The sequence below is a fragment of the Chelonia mydas genome, chromosome 5, assembly GCF_015237465.2.
Source record: "Chelonia mydas isolate rCheMyd1 chromosome 5, rCheMyd1.pri.v2, whole genome shotgun sequence".
Classification (NCBI taxonomy): Eukaryota; Metazoa; Chordata; order Testudines; family Cheloniidae; genus Chelonia; species Chelonia mydas.
The window spans coordinates 69,109,347-69,129,397 of NC_051245.2; the positions used below are offsets into that span (position 1 = coordinate 69,109,347).

General features: G+C 42.5%; 1 protein-coding gene across 1 annotated transcript in view; it reads left to right on the forward strand.

The window, feature by feature from the left end:
* The window catches only part of CAMK4 (calcium/calmodulin dependent protein kinase IV), a 307,228-nt gene that overhangs the window by 189,723 nt on the left and 97,454 nt on the right, over nucleotides 1-20,051 (forward strand). The window contains exon 5 of the mRNA XM_037901535.2: nucleotides 6,232-6,304. Within this exon, the coding sequence (XP_037757463.1) occupies nucleotides 6,232-6,304 (73 nt within the window). The remainder of the gene's footprint in view (nucleotides 1-6,231; nucleotides 6,305-20,051) is intronic.

The following is a 20,051-nucleotide window of genomic DNA, read 5'->3' on the forward strand; positions in this document are numbered from 1 at the left end:
ATTGTAGCAAACAAAGTTCAGATGTTCTCCCAGCATTATTGCTCAGTCTAAATTACAGTGGAGAGCCCTTTAAACAATGAAGGTTCAGTCTCTACCTAGGAATATGCCTCATCTCACCTACGCAGGTCCCATTTGCTTTGCTGGATAGCCATTTTAACAGATGCAGTTTGGTTTTACCTTCAGTTTGTAACATTATCAATTACAAATATTATATTACAAATAACCTTGACTTCTTACATTCTCAGTCAGAAATTTAAGATCTAGACTAATGAGGAACTAGAACATAACTTCAGGTTACAAAGGCTGCAGATAGGACAGTCCATCGGGCTTGCACCTGTAGTTCCCATTATAACAAACTAACAAGCTGTATGCCAGAAATAATCACTTTATCACTGTTTTTCTGCTGCACCTTCCACACACGGCCCTCGCCACACAGCCTTCATCTGTGTTTTGTCTATTTACTATAGACTGTAAATGTTTTTGGACAAGGATTTAATCTTTGTAAAGAGCTCTATAGCAACGAGCACACAGGCAATATGTTAAAAACACATAATAAATACACCATGGTAAAAATAGCTAGAATTAAAAATATGGTTGTCTGGGGCATTCAATTATGAGATTTGTCCAAGATTGTTTCCCTAGTTCCCCAGATGAACCTAGCCAGGGCTCATTATGAAATAATTAATGTTCTCATAAAATGAGAGCATAGGTCTTAGCACATGCCCATGGCCTTGAAGTAGTTCATCAGATCAGACTGATCAGAGTAGTTTCAATGATAACAGAAATGGAGTTAAGATTGTGTCAGCATTGCATTTATAAATTTACAAGAGCTAATTGCTCACCATAAAAACAAATTACTCCAGGCTTGCATCCAAAGTCAGAGCCCAGGAGGGGAATAGGTTTATCAAATCTTGAAAGTTGTGAGGGGTTGGGAGGAGATGGGGTGGAGATTTATTGCCTCTTGAATTGTTATAAACATATTAAAAAACAGCAGCAGCAGCAAAAAAAACCCAAAAAACAAAACAAAAACCCACCATCAGTGGCTTCTAAACTATAAAATGATTTTGATTTTCAAACTAAAATTTTGTTGACCATTAGGCCAAAATATGGATCAGTGCTTCAGGCAATTTTGATCACATTTTGTGTCAGACAGTGGTCCCCAAACTGTGGGGCATGCCTCCCTGTGGGGGTGCAGAGGAACATTCGGCGGGCATGTGGCAAAGCATGGGGGGTAGGGTGGGAGCACCTCCCAGCCCCGCTCCATGCCCAGCTCTGACCCCCAGCCCCATCTCAACTCCGCCCCCAGCCCAGCTCTGTCCCCAGCCACAGCTCCACTCCCCCCTGCTCAATGAGGTGGCAACATTTGCAGACAGTACAGAATTACTCAAGGTAGTTAAGTCCAAAGCAGGCTGCAAAGAGTTACAAAGGGATCTCATAAAACTGGGTGACTGGGCAACAAAATGGTGGATGAAATTTAGTGTTGATAAATGCAAAGTAATGCACATTGGAAAACATAATCCCAACTGTACATACAAAATGATGGATCGAAATTAGCTGTTACCACTCAAGAACGATCTTGGAGTCATTGTGGATAGTTCTCTGAAAACATCTGCTTGTGTACAGTGGTAGTCAACAAAGCTAACAGAATGTTAGGAACCATTAGGAAAGGCATAGATAGTAAGAAAATATCCTATTGCCTCCATATAAATTCATGGTATGCCCACACCTTGAAATACTGTATGCAGTTCTGGTCACCGCATCTCAAAAAAGGTATTTTGGAATTGGAATATGTATAGAGAAGGGCAACAAAAACTGTTACGGAGATGGAACAGCTTCCATATGAGGAGAGATTAAAAAGACCGGGACTTTTCAGCCTGGAACAGAGATGACTTAGGGTATGTCTTCACTACCCGCCGGATCAGTGGGCAGCGATCGATCCAGCAGGAATCGATTTATCGCGTCTAGTCTAGATGCGATAAATTGACCCCCGAGCGCTCTCCTGTGGACTCCTGTACTCCAGCGCCACGAGAGGCACAGGCAGAGTCGATGGGGGAGCTGCAGCAGTCGACTCACCGCGGTGAAGGCACCCCGGTAAGTCGATCTAAGTACTTCGACTTCAGCTATGTTAGTCACGTAACTGAAGGTGTGTAACTTAGATAGATCCCCTGCCCCAGTGTAGACCAGGGCACAAAGGGAATATAATAGAGATCTATAAAATCTTGACTGGTGTGAAGACAGTGAATAAGGAAGTGTTATTTATTCCTTCACATAACACAAGAAGGAAGGGTCACCCAATAAAATTAATAAGCAGCAGGTTTAAAACAAACAAAAAGGAAGTATTCGCACAACACATAGTCAGCCTGTGGAATTCATTGCCAGGGGCTGTTGTGAAGGCCAAAACTATAATAGGGTTCAAAAAAGAACTAGATAAGTTTATGGAGGATAGGTCCATCAATGGCTATTAGCCAAGATGGTCAGAGACGCAATGCCATGCTCCGGGTGTCCCTAGCCTCTGAGTGCCAGAAGCTGGGAAAGGACAACAGGGATGGATCACTCAATGATTGTCTGTTCTGTTCATTCCCTCTGAAGCATCTGGCATGGCCACTGTCGGAAACAGGGTACGGGGCTAGATGGGCTTTTGGTATGACCCAGTATGTCTGTTCTTATGTTTACCAGGACTTTCTCAATGCTGACACTAAAAAATACTGTAAATGACTAGAGGTCGAAGGGGTTACACTGACAGAGACTGTATCCTTTGCATGAGGCAGGTCTCTTCTGCCCATTTCTCATGGCACTACTGATGAAAGCTCAACATTCTGTCAGTTCTTGAAAAGTGTAGGCGATGTCTCTTATTTCTTCAACATGTGCTGTCTGTCCGTTAAACATTCCTACTATTCAATTCCTCAGATAAATTTATTTCTGAGTGCATAATGTCAGTCACATTGGTGAATATGCTCCCAGTTTTCTAACTCAATGTTTTGCAACTCTTTGGGATAATTTTGGTATGAAAGATGTAATTTTATATAAAACTATGCTGTGTTCTGTTGGTGTAAAGTGGTTATTAATATATGTGTGAACTAGTGTTAATATTGATTTAAAAGTACCAGGGAGTCAGCAGCAGCTGTCCCATAAATAATGTATTTTACTGGTGATACAGAACTGGTCTTAAGAAGTGAACAGCTACTGCTGTGGGATGTATTTTCGGACTAGAACAGTGTGGTCTATTGAAGACAAGTGCATGAAAATGGCAACACAGAGAATATTGGCCCTCATGTATCCAGACAGTCAAAGCAATAGCATAGAAAGTAAATTATGTTTAAGATTACAGCTCTTAAAAATTGTTCTAAAATCTGCACCTAAAAATAATTCAGTGCTATGTTATATTAAACCACAAGAAAACTCCTCTTATGTTGACTTTTTTGCAGAAATTCCCGAGAATAACAACTGAGTCTCTTTCTCTGATTCTCTAGTGAAACAGCAAGTACTATAAGTTGCTGTTTTTACTGTTGCATTGATGAATGGGTGTCACTTTAGACTATATTGTGTCTCCCTTTGAAGAACAATTAATAGAATGAGTGTTGATTATTAGGCAGACTATGAAGCAATGCATTGAAAAATATCCCTGCCTCATTGGATTTTTCCCTCCAGTCAAACTGAATCATCATTTTACTATATATTTCTCTACTGCTTGTCAGTTATATGATAAAACTGTAAAAGGCATTATTCAAAACAAACCCATCTTTTACTCTATATAGGTACAATAAGGGGCTACCATATTTGTTAGATCTACCCTGATTGGTGGGTTATTACCTTTTTATAGCCATATATATTATACTGAAAGTACCAGTGACTACGTAATAATTTTTGTCACAAAGCACCTTTTTCATCAGACCTTGAGCTGTCATAATGAAACACATCAGAGGGTGGCTGTAACAGGATTCACTCACCACTCTGGCGCCTTCTGCTGGCTGTCTTGAGGATTACCTCTGCATGTTAGTGTGCCCGCTTCAGGTGGTGCCTCGCCACCATCGCTCGTGCTCTAGGACCTACATTTCTGCAAGGACCTCGACATCCTCTTCAACGACACAGCCCTTCAGCCGTGCCACACACTGTGCTCCCCCCTTTGAGGGGACCTGCATTCTGCTGTTCAGCCACTTCACTTAGTGGCTACTACAGCAAATTGTCTGGCCACTTCTTCATGGCCACAGCATTTTCTTTGCCCTTCACTCAGGGCCTCAGCCTACAAATCCCAGCAGCCAGCCAGGAGCTGTTTCTCACTCTGCTGATCCCTGCTAGCAGCACTGCTCTGTCCAGGGTCCTGGCAGTTCATAGAATCATAGAATATCAGGGTTGGAAGGGACCTCAGGAGGTCATCTAGTCCAACCCCCTGCTCAAAGCAGGACCAATCCCCAATTTTTGCCCCAGATCCCTCAATGGCCCCCTCAAGGATTGAACTCACAACCCTGGGTTTAGCAGGCCAATGTTCAAACCTCTTCTCTCAGCCCTCCAGAGATACAGTCCTTTCTCCCAGGGTTCCCAGCACAGAATTGCCCTCCTCTGCCCTGCAGCTCCCTTTTTATATGGGCCTGCTTGGCTCTGCTTGGCTAGTCCTTGCAGCCCTTCTCTGATTGGCTGTCTCCTGTGCAGCCTTCCTGGGGTTCTATTAACCTCTTAGAGCCCAGTGCGGGGCAGGCACCCCATCACAGGGGCTCTCATTCTGATTGCCACACTCATCACAACAGCACTGCTGAAATAAGTACTGCAGAAGACATATGCCAAGTGTTCCCCTCCTCAATAAATCAGATTCTCAACCTTGCTCCAGGTATGTGGAAGCTTGTTCTGCCTTATCACTAAAATCAGACACAGCTTGCAGTCATTGATCTTACTGAAAGTACACAGCCATGCACCTCTATGTACTGTATCTAAGACAAAAAAATCGGTATATGTCAGGTTGAGCTTTTAAAAATCAATAAAATAATCAAACTATCGGTCAAATGTGTCTTTGGTGTAACTCTGTTAGAGAGAAATGTTGTTGGTCATGAATGCTGTGTATAGTTAGAAAATACTGACAAGAGTACTATTGGGGGAGTTCTTAAATGAAGAATTTTTGTAAGTGTTCAGTGATATAAATCTTCTACGTTTTTTGTACATAGTTTACTAGTTTATATTCAAGTAACAATATATGACCTGAGTGCAACGTATTTGTTGTGCTGGGCTTTGAAAATTAATTCAATTTTTAAACCCCCAAAATGCTAAATGATTACAATTATTTATTTTTTAAAATTTTCTTATTTAACTGTGTTTTCATATTTTGTTTCATTCGGTAATATTAGTTTATGGTCTTCCAGAATGTCCCAGAACATGAAACCCTGAATCAGGCACCAGAAATTCTGTCATTGCTGCTACCCATTTTTTTAAAAAAAGGCATTTATATATTAATGTACCATTGTTTAAAAGAGAACACTTCCAAAGAGAACACTCTTTAAACACATATATTTTTCTCTAATAAAGAGTTGAATCAATGTTAGAAAAGAAGATTTAGTCACCAGATTTTTCAGAGGTTCCTGGTACCAACAAAGCCCGTTGAATTCACTATGAGCTGCAGGTGCTCAGCATTTTTGAAAAATCAGGCTATTAATTGTCATGAGCAATATGCACATACTGTACTGGGCTTTATGAATTAAAGAACAATAAAGTCTTGCATTGTAGAGGACAAATCAGCAGATTGCTACATGGATAATTTGCAGCCGGCATGTTCTAACACCAAACACCCTAGCTTGACTGTGAAGAACAGATCTTAGTGGGACATTGCAAATGGATGGCACATCATTTTTAGAAGAATGGCTTAAACTAAATATAAATGTAGGAAAGCATCCCCAAAAGATGTTATAGATGATCTGGCTAGCTGGGATTTTCTAAAATTCATTATCCTATAGAGTTCTAATACCTTTCCTTTGCAGACTTTATTAGTAGTTATGATTTTACTTCAACAACAACTGCTATTTAAAAATCCTCTTTTTTTATGTTAACTAGGAACCACAGGTAAAGTACAGATGTAAATACCTAGCTTTAACCATCAGAAATCTGCAATTTTGATTCTACAGAGAGCATTGCAGCCTACCTGACATGTCCGAATTTGATTGTTTCTGATTAATTTTTTTATGAAGCATTTACCTACATTGCATGCTTATCTATATCTGAGTCTGAGCAGTATCTCCTGCTTCTTTCTAGGATTGTGGAAAAAGGATATTACAGTGAGCGAGATGCTGCCGATGCTGTTAAACAAATCTTGGAGGCAGTTGCTGTAAGTATTACCTAGGATCACAGGCTCAGCACATAATAATCTTTTATTTATTTGGAATAATTGCTTAATAAGTACACAGGTGCAAAAGAAGCAGCTGTTCCTTGTAACTAGTCTATACATTCATTTCTATAATTACTGTTCTATCAATCCCCCAAAAGTAATGACATCTCAGAGGCAAAAGTGACCTTGAGTGACACCAATATATCTCATGCTATAATTCATCTGCTATAGTTGAATTAATGTTCTTTATCACTACCCATTTTCAAAAACCTGCAAAGGTCAGTATAGGTCATTTAGGACAGAAAATGATTTGAGGTTGCTGGCCCTTTTGTAGTCTTCCATTCAAATTTTTGTGAAGTACATCACTATCATTTATTTAGGATTCCTTTTTATACGGAAGAGACTGCATTACCTTTCCATCCAACACTGAGAGACTAACGGAATAAAAGAATTAGTAAGATTGCATGGCGTGTTAGGGAAACTTGAGTGGGAGTTTCCTGCAGAGTAAAGCCAGGAATAAAGAGATTTTGCTTCATTTGCAGTTGCTGCCTGACAAATGTTCCTTCATGTATGCTAACATGTATGCAGAGGTCTCTAAACAAATCACATAAAACCTTAGGGGACTGCTCAATATAGAACATACAAGCAAGATGGATTATGGGGAGACAAGTAGTTTAGGTTGCAACAGAATGTCTGGTTAAAGCTAAATCCTCAACCCTCTCAAAAATAAACATACAGAGTGACCCCAGATGGACACTTTGGGGCCCAGGGTAAAGTTTATGGTGAAAATTTAGTCATTTGGTCAAAGAGTTCCCAAAGACACAGCTCTCTTCCCCATATTGTATACTCCTAATATTTCAATTTTCTTACAACGGTTTCTTGTGCAGAAATATGTGGGGAGGGGGGGAAATTATGGGCAATAACCACATGAAACTTCCTCAGCAACCTGGACTATCCCTGCAGAGTTCTAGTGTCCGGTACCAGAACAAGGCTCTGAGTCAAATTAATAAGTTGTTAGACTTTATTTCTGGTTCCATGGAGTAGTGTAGCAATAGTGAGACCACTGCAGTCCTGCATGGACCAATACCACTGTGTGCAGGCTTCCAGCTAGTGTGGGGTGAGAAAGGGAGACTGAGTTCCCCACAAACATTCTGTAGCTTAAGGAAAACTGTCCTGGACTAGGGTCCAAGAGGACAGGAGTTCAAGTTTCGTCTTCTAATTGCTGCTGTTAATTTCTGTGCCATTTATAACTCATATATCCCCCTATCAGCAAGAACAGGGTGCTCAGCAGCTCCAAGAAAGCCAGCTCAGGCCCCCGCAAAGATGTTTCTCGACCAAGCCCCTTTCACTACACTCACTTTTTCTAATGGTGAAGTTACATGCAAAAACATGTTTTATGTGGAATAACTTTCCAGACACTCCATAATACCCTGTGCACCTTGTGTTCTTCTAGAAGTATGTCAATTCCAAAAGCTCAGATATTCTGTAACCAGAAAATATAACATTAAGGTTCCACTTACAAGATCATTAGTGTTATAAGAAAAAAACAAAACACCAACTTTAGAAAACCAGGCAATGCAGAGTTAGTGACAGTTCCTATGCACCACAATCACACAACTTTAATCCTGTCTCCTTTGATTCCTGCCCTAAGGAAGAGCACAGCAGCACCTTACTTCTTCTTAAGTGTTTTTTTGTGTAGTGTGATCTCTGCCAATCATTTGCAACTACTTCCCAGCATAGACAACTGTGGTGGCTATGTGGTGCAGCATAGGCAACTGTGATGGCTCATGGAAGTGCATTGAGAGGAATGATGATTTTCGGTTGTGATGGATATACAGAAATGGATAAATTACTGTGCTGTTTCCTGTTGCCAGCCCCATGAGGGGCAGTTAAGTTGACACTTCTTTCTTACCACAACCTTAACTGTATTGACTGGTTTTCTTACATTCATGTTTTGCTTGTAATAGTACACTGATGCTTTTAAGGGGGCTTACAACTCAACATTTCCTAGTTTCCCAACATCTGAGTTTTTGAAATTGTCCCCTCACATTTTAGACCAGTGGTTCCCAAACTTGTTCTGCCGCTTGTGCAGGGAAAGCCCCTGGCGGGCCAGGCTGGTTTGTTTACCTGCTGCGTCCGCAGGTTCGGCCAATCGCGGCTCCCAGTGGCTGCGGTTCGCTGTTCCAGGCCAATGGGAGCTGCTGGAAGCGGCGGCCAGTACGTCCCTCGGCCCGCACCGCTTCCAGCAGCTCCCATTGGCCTGGAGCAGCGAACTGCGGCCACTGGGAGCTGCGATCGGCCAAACCTGCTGACGCGGCAGGTAAACAAACCGGCCTGGCCCGCCAGGGGCTTTCCCTGTACAAGCGGCAGAACAAGACTCGGAACCGCTGTTCTAGAAGGTTACAAGCTGTGTAAAGTGCACTATGAAGTGCCTGGAACCTTAACTCCACCTTAACAAAGATTTTATTTCCTCTGTGTTAATAGAGTTTAGCTGAGACAAGGCAATACATAGGTCTAGATTTCATAACAGTTTCATGGAAATTAGGGTGCTCTGAGGATTTCCTCATTTTTATTTCATTAAAATTGTCATGGAGCTTTGCTGAAACACACTTTTACTGTATAACTACTTCAGATCTTCTGCTCCTATTAAAGATTCTTAACCACATTGGGAAGGTGATGTATTTATCCTGTAAGCAATGAGCTAAACACCCTTTTGCTTGGTAGATATCCAGGGCTTCAGGCTCCATATGAAAAATTTCACTTGTTCTCTTGGATTAAAACAAAGGTGTTTGGGTAGCAGAATCAGAAGGGGAAGCAGAGGGAAAAAAAGGGACACAGTATAAAAAATGTGGTGGTCGTCTAAGTTTCACAAGAATTGACAAATTCTGCTAAAACTAAGAACTAGATTTTGCCACCCATATTCAGTGAAACTATACACTGAGGGTGAAATCCTGCACCCTTTTTAAAGTCAGTGGGAGTTTTGCCATTGATGTCAGTGGGGCCAGGATTTTCCCACATGAGTAAAAGTCAGATAATTGGGCCCGCAGTGATTGTCTTGTCTACACTTTCTTTTAAATAAGCCAAGTTAAACAATAGGTTTATATTGTTTTTCTGTTCTCTGTAGATATGTGTATCTCTGTGAAAACAATTCCTTTTCAGCTTGATAAATACAACTCAGTAAACTGATTATATTGATTTTTCTTTCTATACCTCTGGTGTGTGAAATGGAGGCCAAAGTACTGCAATTTTGACCTTGCGAAAAAAGTGAATTTTCTGAGTGCATATCGTTTCCAATCAAAAGGTGAAATTTTTAAATACAGTCATGAAAGTAAATATAGGTTAATAAATGTTATAAAATATAACTTTCGCAGAATAGTGTTTTGATTACTGTTATCAGAAAATGGGTCCATAGGTTAGATGTCCTTGTCAATGAATAAAAACTAAATCCTCAGATATATGTTTTATGGGAAACTAGTCTGTGGAATCTTTTGCTAAGGCAGTTATTGGATAGAAAGCACTACAGCTGGCCAGATAGTGCGGAAATGTATTTGTGATCGTGTTTGTGAAATCTGATGCACTATGTGATTTTCCTGGTTTTTCATCCAATCAGAGAGCAGAAACAAAAATATGTGACTTTTATGAGACATAATAACAAATATTAAAAAATAGTAGTGCTCAATTTGAGGATAATATCTACGTTAGACTTTGGTTGGGAAAGCAATTGAACAAAGTGTCATCAGTAACTAATTCTGAAAAAGTGAGATCAGTTTGTGGATTGTTCTTCAGCAGAAAAATGGGCTAAACTCATTGAATAAGTTTTTTTTTTTCATATATATAATTTATCCAACCGTAGAAAATACACAGAACAAAATGTTCTCTGGAAACAGAGCAGGATGGAAGGGAAGACCATGCATGTTTAAAATGAGAAAAGTACAATATATTTGTCTAATGTAAAACTGATTTAATGGAATACATCATGTATTATTATAAAATTATTCAATGTACTATGAAAGGGAATTTATATGTGTGTTATATTATGTAACAAATGTATGCAGTATTTAAATATATTATAATAATAATCAAAACACAATATATAGCCCATGACTTGGCTGCAGGCTGAGGAGGCCCATTAGTGGCTCAGGATGAGGGTGAAGACCTGAACTCTGAGGTGGTGGAAAGAAGAAAGTTGTGGCTGGAGAGGAAAACTGATAAGCGGAGTGTAGATGGGGTAATAAATGACTGAACTGCTTGTTTCCATGGTTTGGGAGGATATGCAGTTACAACAGGGCCTCTCCTGTCGCCAGGGTGGCCTAAGCTACATGTTTTGTGCTGTACCTCTGGCACAGCACAAAATCTTGGTAAGAGGAAGAGAAAATACAGACTGGCTTCCATTGTTCAGTGTTTTAGGGGATCCAGGGCTTCTGCTAGTTTCTGCTTCTGTTTGCTTTCTAGCCTTCCTCTAAATGTGATGAATTTGTAGTGTGAATCTATATCCTGTCCTCTGCAAAAATAGCAGCATTCCTGTATTGTACATAAATTATTCTGCTGCTCAGCACTATTTGCCATATGTTATGGTAGCAGGGTGGCTTTCCCTGTAAGGGATAGACGATCTGGGGCTCCCCGACCCTGATTACTAAAAGAGGCACACCTGAGAGGGGTTAGGTGATTGCCCTATAAAGAGCAGCTGGAAGTTGCAGAGAGGGGAATGCTCAGGAAAGCGGAGACTGCTAAGAACGAGATTTGGGATTAAGATTCCAGCTAGCAAGGACTGGGAGTAGCCTCCTAAGGCAGGAGAGATCCTGAGCAAGTAGGGGAAAAGACTGCAAAACCTCTACAGGCAAGAAGGCCTGGGAGTCAGAAGAGAAATGTTTGTTTGTTGGACTTTAATTTGGGACTATTAATTAAACCCTGACCCCAAGGACAGATATTTTGACCACAGAAAAAGTGTGTGGAATCTGTGTGAGGGGCCCTGAAAAGGAGGAAACAGAGGCAGGTTGCTGCAGAATGGCCTCTGGCCACAAGGGGATGTTCAGGAGATGGCAAACCCTGTACAGTTCTATCAAATCTGTTTGTCATAATGTAGAATGCTCATATTTATATCTGCAGTGTATCTGAGTTTAATTTTCACCTAGGCCAGGAGTTCTCAAACTGGGGGTCGGGACCCCTCAGGGGGTCATGAGATTATTACATGGGGGTCACAAATTGTCAGCCTCCACCCGAAACCCCACTTTGCCTCCAGCATTTATAATGGTGTTAAATATGTAAAGAAGTTTTTTTTAATTTAAAATGGGGGTCGCACACAGAGGCTTGCTATGTGGAACGAATCACCAGTACAAAAGTTTAAGAACCACTGACCTAGGCATTATCTACCCTAGGGAATTTTAGGGAAAAAAATCCCATTGGTGTAGCATGATTGGGAGTCCTCATGTAGATTTCAGCAGTGGCTTTTTATTGCCATGATATTTAAACCTCAGATGCAATTGCAGGGCTCTCCTTGAATCTACTGAAGAGTGAGTTCGAGTAAATGGGTGCATATTTGTACCCTGAATACCTAATTGAAATTGCAGTTAGTGATCTTTACATTAGAGAAAAGAAACATTAGTTTAAAATTATCTGAAATTAAGAAACTGATACATTAAGATAACTTGCATCCAAGAGTTGTAAAAGACATGGCTGAGATCTGACTGGACTGTTAAAGTTAATTTTCAGTAAGTCTTGGAACATTGGAAAAGTTCCAATAGGCTAATGTTGTGCCAATATTTGAAAAGGATAAATGGGATGCCCCTGGTAATTATAGGCCTATCACTCTGCCATCAATCCTGGGCAAAATAATGGAGCGGCTGATTTGAGACTCTATCAATAAAGAGTTAAAGGAATATATTATAAATAATGCCAATCAACATGGCTTTTTGGAAAATAGATCCTGTCAAACTAACTCGACATCTTTTTTAAAAAACGAAATTACAAGTTTGGTTGATAAACGCAATACTGTTGAAATAATATATTTAGACTTCTGTAATGCATTTGACTTAGTACTGCATTACATTTTGATTAAAAAACTCGAAAGATATAAAAGTAATGTGGCACACCTTAAATGGATTAAAAGCCGGCTAACTGATAGGTCTTAAAATGTAATTATAAATGCCAAATCATCATTGCATAGGTGTATTTCTAGTGGGGTTCCACAGCGATCTGTTCCTGTTCCTACACTATTTAACATTTTTATTAATGACCTGGAAGAAAACATAAAATCATCACTGATAAAGTTTGCAGATGATGCAAAAATTGGGGACTGATCACTGACGTAGAGCAATCAGGATCACTTGGTAAATTAGGAGCAAGCAAACAATATGCATTTTAAGAACATAAGGACAGCCATACTGGGTCAGACCAATGGGCCATCTATCTCAGTAACCTGTCTTCTGACAGCAGCCAATGCCAGGTGCTTCAGAGGGAATGAACAGAACAGGGCAATTATTGAGTAATCCATCCCTTGTTGTCCATTCCCAGCTTCTGGCTGTCGGAGGCTAGGGACACCCAGAGCATGGAGTTGTATCCCTGACCATCTTGGCTAATAGCCATTGATGGACCTATCCTCCATGAACTTATCTAATTGTTTTTTTTAACCCAGTTGTGGTTTTGGCCTTCACAACATCTGGCAACGAGTTCCACAGGTTGATTCTGTGTTATGTGAAGAAGTATTTCTTTTTGTTTCTTTTCAGCCTGCTAATGTAGTATGGCTAAATGTAAATGTACACATCTAAGAGCAAAGAATGTAGCCCATACTCACATGGTGGGGAACTATATCCTGGGAAGCAACGACTCAGGGAAAAAAAATGTGGGGGACATGGTAGGTAATCAGCTGCAGATGAGCTCCCAGTTCCATGCTATGGCCAAAAAGGCTAATGGATGCATAAACAGGGGAATGTCAAGTAGGAGTAGAGATGTTATTTTACCTCTTTATTTGACACTGGTGTAACCGCTGCTGGAATACTGTGGTCAGTTCTCATGTCCCTAATTCAAGAAAGAGGTGGATAAATTGGAGAGGGTTCAGAGAAGAGCCATGAGAATGATTTAAGGATTAGTAAACAATAGACTCACAAAGTTCGATCTATTTATCTTAACAAAGAGAAAGTTATGGGGTGACTTGATTATAGTCTGTAAGTACCTACATGGGAAACCCCTATTTAATAATGGATTCTTCAGAAAGGTATAACACAGGAGTGGAGAAAATTTGGGCAAACATAAACTAGGATGCAGCTGCTTAGAAGTACCACAGATGTACCTTTCCACCACAATCCCCACTTCATCTTCAGCAGCAGCCCTTAACTGACACTGTGGTACTGAGAGACTTTGCAAGTGCTCTGGACTTAATACCAACACAGGTAATGAAGTGGAGTTAATATCTAGGCTGCCTCTGAATGAGCTTTGGTGCTAATGTCAATGTGAGAAAAAGCACTAAGTAAAATATATATGCCTGTGCCATCCATGTCCCTGCGTTTGCGGGCATTGCTCTGCTTGTACTTAATAATCCCTGCTTTGCACAGTAATTTGTGCCACAGCAAATCACTGTCTGCATGTTGAATTCTCCCCCCTCTCTTCCACTTGTAATCCATCTTGACTCATAGGGGTTAGTGTGTGGGGAGGAGAAGAGGAGGGACAAAGGCAAAATGGAGCAGATTCTGCGCACAGCATGTAACATCATTAATGAGATTGGCCTTAAACAGGCAAAGCCCTACCCCCCATCTTGTAATATCACTAATAACAATAGCAAACATCTCTACACACTCTGCTTCCTGCCCACCTGCAGAAATGCCAGATCATCCTGGGTCCTTCCCGTCACCTCTTCCTTGTAGAGTTCCTGGGGGTCTGGCGCAAGAAACTCCTGAGTGTGCCCCAAAGTGGCATATGGGCAAGCATCAGCTCTGTGTGGGCTACTCCCTTTGCCTCTAGACTCTGCTGAGGCTGCCTTACTTCCTCTATGATCTCCTCCTCCTTCAAAAGCCCATCCAGCAGGAAAGTGTGTTTTGTGCTTGGGGTGGAGTCAAGCATCCAGTCAAACACTTTGTAGAATGGGCACAATTTTGGAGATATGCCAGGTGTGGCATTGTGATCCCCTTGACTTTCCTGTATATGGTCTTCAGGAGTCTGATTTTTCTCCTGCAGTGAGATCCTATCTGCTGAATTATGCTGCTGCCAGCTGTTTGGAAATTTCCTCTTAGAACTGCTGATTTTCCTTAAATTATGGGTCTAACTGACCTCACACCAGAGGTTCACCAGAAGCTTGGTGTCAGTTTCTCACCAGCTGGCAGCATGCTGGGAGAAGAATTTCTCAGATGGCATCTCTGTTCAAATGCTGTGGAAGCGCAGAAGAAATGTAGTAGCCAATGTGGAGTTTAAACACCAGCCCAGTGCAGGTGACTTTGGTGCAGAAGAAGGGAGGCGGTAGAGAGGGAGAGGACAAGAAAAATTGGCCCAGGTAGAATTGTGGGAAGACATTGGAGGAGTAACAGTTCCTGGGCTTTTTTACCCTCACTGTAAAGTAGATGTGTTGCCAGCCCAGAGGGAGGCAAAACCTTGGCTCAAACCTATGCCTTCAGCCTTGTATGTTAATCTGGGTTTAAGGCACCCTCAGACCTGGATCGGATATTTTTCTGTGTGGACTGGAGTGGGGTGAGATGATCAATAAGCCCTACAGTCTTTCATTCCACTCCCAGGAATATGGACCACTACTAAAGTCTGTTGATCTTTGAGTTCAAGGAACTTGGAATGCATTTAATAGCATACCACCTGATGATTCATAGGGAAAGATTGAATATAGTGTATTTCCCTTACACTAAACAATGGGTTAAGGGAATGGCCAGTAGTGAAAAGACTAAATGACTGGGTTAGTATTGTTTGAAAGCCTATTCACAGTAGTTAAGAAGTGTGAATTGGTGTTTACTTGCATAACCTTCACACTGGTTTCAGAGTAGCACCCCTGTTAGTCTGTATCCGCAAAAAGAAAATGAGTACTATAAATTTGTTAGTCTCTAAGGTGCCACAAGTACTCCTTTTCTCTTCACACTGGTGACTCTTTGCTCACTTCATGCTGCTTTCCGATCTATTATGACTGCAGACTGAGGCACTCTTCTCTTAATGTAGTCTAAATTTAATTTATACTCTCAGTACTGTGACTGTTTCCCAGCACAATATATTTGTATGAGCTACTCTTAACTGAGACAATTACTTTATGGACACATTTCTGTTCACATCAAAGTGTACCAATTAAGTGGATTCTACAGTATTTAATTGTTAGGGCCTTGTGGCAAAGTATGATAGTGTCTTGTTGCAAAAAAGATGTTGCCAGAATTTGAAAGACCGGGGGCAGGTCCTCTACTTGAGTAAATTGTTTGTAAGTTATATGATGTCAGTTGAGCTGTGACCATGTACAACAGCTGAGGATCTGGCCTCAGATGAGTATGAGGAGCCATTCCTCCACTGTGTACAAGAATGCCTGCATTTATCAAGTCGTAATGTACAGGCAGTGGTTGAGCTTTGATATCTTTCATGAACATGTTTGTATCTAGATCTTTATGGTGACACTTGAGATACTCTTACAGCAAACACAGAAGATCCAAATCAGAATTTTGAATCTACACTTCAAGAATCTGCAATACATAAACTGTGAGGGATGATCTTTTGTTGCTGAGCCACTTGCTGCTGCTGCTGCTGCTGCTGCTACTATTGGTTCTGAGCCATCTGCTCATTCAGGTCCAGGTTGTTCCCAGCAAGGCAAGCTCCTCCTGACTCTCCACTTTGGTGTACCTGAAGATCTGGGTGACTCAGGCTTCTCCCTTCGTTAGAGGGGGAGGTCATGTCCACATTCTCCATCACATGTGACCATACACTCTTCAGGGTCTCAGACACACAACAGCAGACTTGAGTTGGGTCCAAGAAGTCCACAGAGTTTGATGCAGTTCCCCACACCTCTCCTAGGCAGGAGTTCCCTGCAACAGTGTCAGCAGGCCCCTCAGGCATCTCCTAGCCTGGCCAATAGTTCTTCTATAAAGAAGCAAAGAAAAATAGTCCCAAGACAAAACTCCGTAGTTTTGGGCCAGACTTTCCTTCCTCTGGAGAGGTTCCAGCAGTCTGCAATCTGCAGAGGTCCTGAGCTGGCCGTTTCCCTCAAGGAACCAAGGAGCAAAGGACAAGAGGTCTATTCTCCTCCTTGGTCAGCCAGCAACTGACCTGCTCCTCTCCTTTTAACCACCACTTTCTTAATTAGTAGGGGAAGCTAAAGTGGATGGGAACCTGAGAGGCAGTGACGATGAGATGGTCGAGTTCAGGATCCTGATACAAGGAAGAAAGGAAAGCAGCAGAATACGAACCCTGGACTTCAGAAAAGCAGACTTTGACTCCCTCAGGGAACTGATGGGCAAGATCCCCTGGGAGAATAACATGAGGGGGAAAGGAGTCCAGGAGACCTGGCTGTATTTTAAAGAATCCTTATTGAGGTTACAGGGACAAACCATCCCGATGTGTAGAAAGAATAGTAAATATGGCAGGCGACCAGCTTGGCTTAACAGTGAAATCCTTGCTGATCTTAAATACAAAAAAGAAGCTTACAAGAAGTGGAAGATTGGACAAATGACCAGGGATGAGTATAAAAATATTGCCTGGGCATGCAGGAGTGAAATCAGGAAGGCCAAATCACACCTGGAGTTGCAGCTAGCAAGAGATGTTAAGAGTAACAAGAAGGGTTTCTTCAGGTATGTTAGCAACAAGAAGAAAGTCAAGGAAAGTGTGGGCCCCTTACTAAATGAGGGAGGCAACCTAGTGACAGAGGATGTGGAAAAAGCTAATGTACTCAATGCTTTTTTTGCCTCTGTCTTCACGAACAAGGTCAGCTCCCAGACTACTGCACTGGGCAGCACAGCATGGGGAGGAGGAGACCAGCCCTCTGTGGAGAAAGAAGTGGTTCGAGACTATTTAGAAAAGCTGGACGTGCACAAGTCCATGGGGCCGAATGCGTTGCATTCGAGAGTGCTAACGGAGTTGGCAGATGTGATTGCAGAGCCATTGGCCACTATCTTTGAAAACTCATGGCGATCGGGGGAAGTCCCGGACGACTGGAAAAAGGCTAATGTAGTGCCCATCTTTAAAAAAGGGAAGAAGGAGGATTCTGGGAACTACAGGCCAGTCAGCCTCACTTCAGTCCCTGGAAAAATCATGGAGCATGTCCTCAAGGAATCAATTCTGAAGCACTTAGAGGAGAGGAAAGTGATCAGGAACAGTCAGCATGGATTCACCAAAGGCAAGTCATGCCTGACTAATCTAATTGCCTTCTATGACGACATAACTGGTTCTGTAGATGAAGGGAAAGCAGTGGACGTGTTGTTCCTTGATTTTAGCAAAGCTTTTGACACTGTCTCCCACAGTATTCTTGCCAGCAAGTTAAAGAAGTATGGGCTGAAAGAATGGACTATAAGGTGGCTAGAAAGCTGGCTAGATTGTCGGGGTCAATGGTAGTGATCGATGGCTCCATGTCTAGTTGGCAGCCAGTATCAAGTGGAGTGCCCCAAGGGTCGGTCCTGGGGCCAGTTTTGTTCAATATCTTCATTAATGATCTGGAGGATGGTGTGGATTGCACCCTCAGCAAATTTGCAGATGACACTAAACTGGGAGGAGAGGTAGATACGCTGGAGGGTAGGGATAGGATACGGAGGGACCTGGACAAATTAGAGGATTGGGCCAAAAGAAATCTGATGAGGTTCAATAAGGACAAGTGCAGAGTCCTGCACTTAGGACGGAAGAATCCAATGCACCGCTACAGACTAGGGACCGAATGGCTCGGCAGCAGTTCTGCAGAAAAGGACCTAAGGGTTACAGTGAATGAGAATCTGGATATGAGTCAACAGTGTGCCCTTGTTGCCAAGAAGGCCAATGGCATTTTGGGCTGTATAAGTAGGGGCATTGCCAGCAGATGGAGGGACGTGATCGTTCCCCTCTATTCGACACTGGTGAGGCCTCATCTGGAGTACTGTGTCCATTTTTGGGCCCCACACTACAAGAAGGATGTGGAAAAATTGTAAAGAGTCCAGCAGAGGGCAACAAAAATGATTAGGGGACTGGAACACATGAGTTATGAGGAGAGGCTGAGGGAACTGGGGATGTTTAGTCTACGGAAGAGAAGAAGGAGGGGGGATTTGATAGCTGCTTTCAACTACCTGAAAGGGGGTTCCAAAGAGGATGGCTCTAGACTGTTCTCAGTGGTAGCAGATGACAGAACAAGGAGTAATGGTCTCAAGTTGCAGTGGGGGAGATTTAGGTTGGATATTAGGAAAAACTTTTTCACTAAGAGGGTGGTGAAACACTGGAATGCGTTACCTAGGGAGGTGGTGGAATCTCCTTCCTTAGAAGTTTTTAAGGTCAGGCTTGACAAAGCCCTGGCTGGGATGATTTAATTGGGTATCGGTCCTGCTTTGAGCAGGGGGTTGGACTAGATGACCTCCTGAGGTCCCTTCCAACCCTGATATTCTATGATTCTATGAACTGACAGTGAGTGCAGGTTTAGTGTGGCTGAGTGGGCCCATAACAGCTCATTAGCCCTTGGTGACTCAGGGTGGGGTTGGTATACCCCATCATGCAACAGTATGAACTTTGAGGTTCTGGACAAATGCCAGTATGGATAATCACATTCTAGTGGCCTATTCTTCTCCCTCTATTTTCTGTTGAATAAGTTATTGTTCCCTTCTAGGGTTACCATATGTCCCATTTTGGCCAGGACAGTCCCTCTTTTCAAGCCCTGTTCTGGCCATCCTGACTTTTTTGGCAAAACTGGGCATTTGTCCCATTAGCTCTTGCCAACTGGACAAATGCCCAGTTTTGCCAAAAAGGTGGGGTGTGACTCCTGGCAGGGAGGAACATGAGGGGGTAAGGGGTGGAGTGGCTCGAGCCAGGCCAGCCCTGCCTCGTGTGGGCAGGCAGCGGGAGCTGCTTCAGGCTGGTCCCACGTGGGTGGGGGAGAGGAGGGCCTTGGGCAGGTGGACCTTGGGCAGGCGGGGGGAGGGGAAGGGGGTCTTGAGCCGGCCCCACACACCGGGGAGGGGAGGAGAGTGGGGTCCCCAGGCCGGCCCTGTGTGGTGTCCTGTTTTCCCTTTGGGAAAATGTAATCACTTCCTATTCTAAACTGTTTAGTGATGCTGGGTTTATCCTGAGAAAGGGCTGCATGGGCATGAAGTGATCTCTCTAGATTGCATGTCAGTTTAATATCCAAAGCACTTGTCGGTGAAGGAACTCAATATGAAATTTGAAGAATAGGACATATATCTCTTGTAAGCCAACACCGCTCTCCTAACCACAGAAGGAGGACTGAGAGAGAAAAATCCCTTGGAACTACTATACTCTGTGGAGGAGGGAAAAGAAACCCTTCCCATGTCCGCCTGCTGGAAAGGGAAAGCATGGAAAGGGAAACACTCTGTCCCCCGGCTACATAAAGAGGACTAGAAATACCTGCCACTGGCTCATCCTTCTCACTCCCCTTTGGCCTCACATGGATTAACAAAAAGACCCTCCTGCCCTGGCATTTCTCCATCCTAAGCATAATGAGAAGGAGAAAAAAAAGGACACACACTCCTGTGTGTGACCAAGCATTCACTTCTCATTTGGCCCTGTCTGCACTAGACAATTGTACTGTTACAGCTTACAATGGGTGTAACTGGTAACCTTGCAGTGTATCCATGCTAGCTAGTATAAATATGTTAAT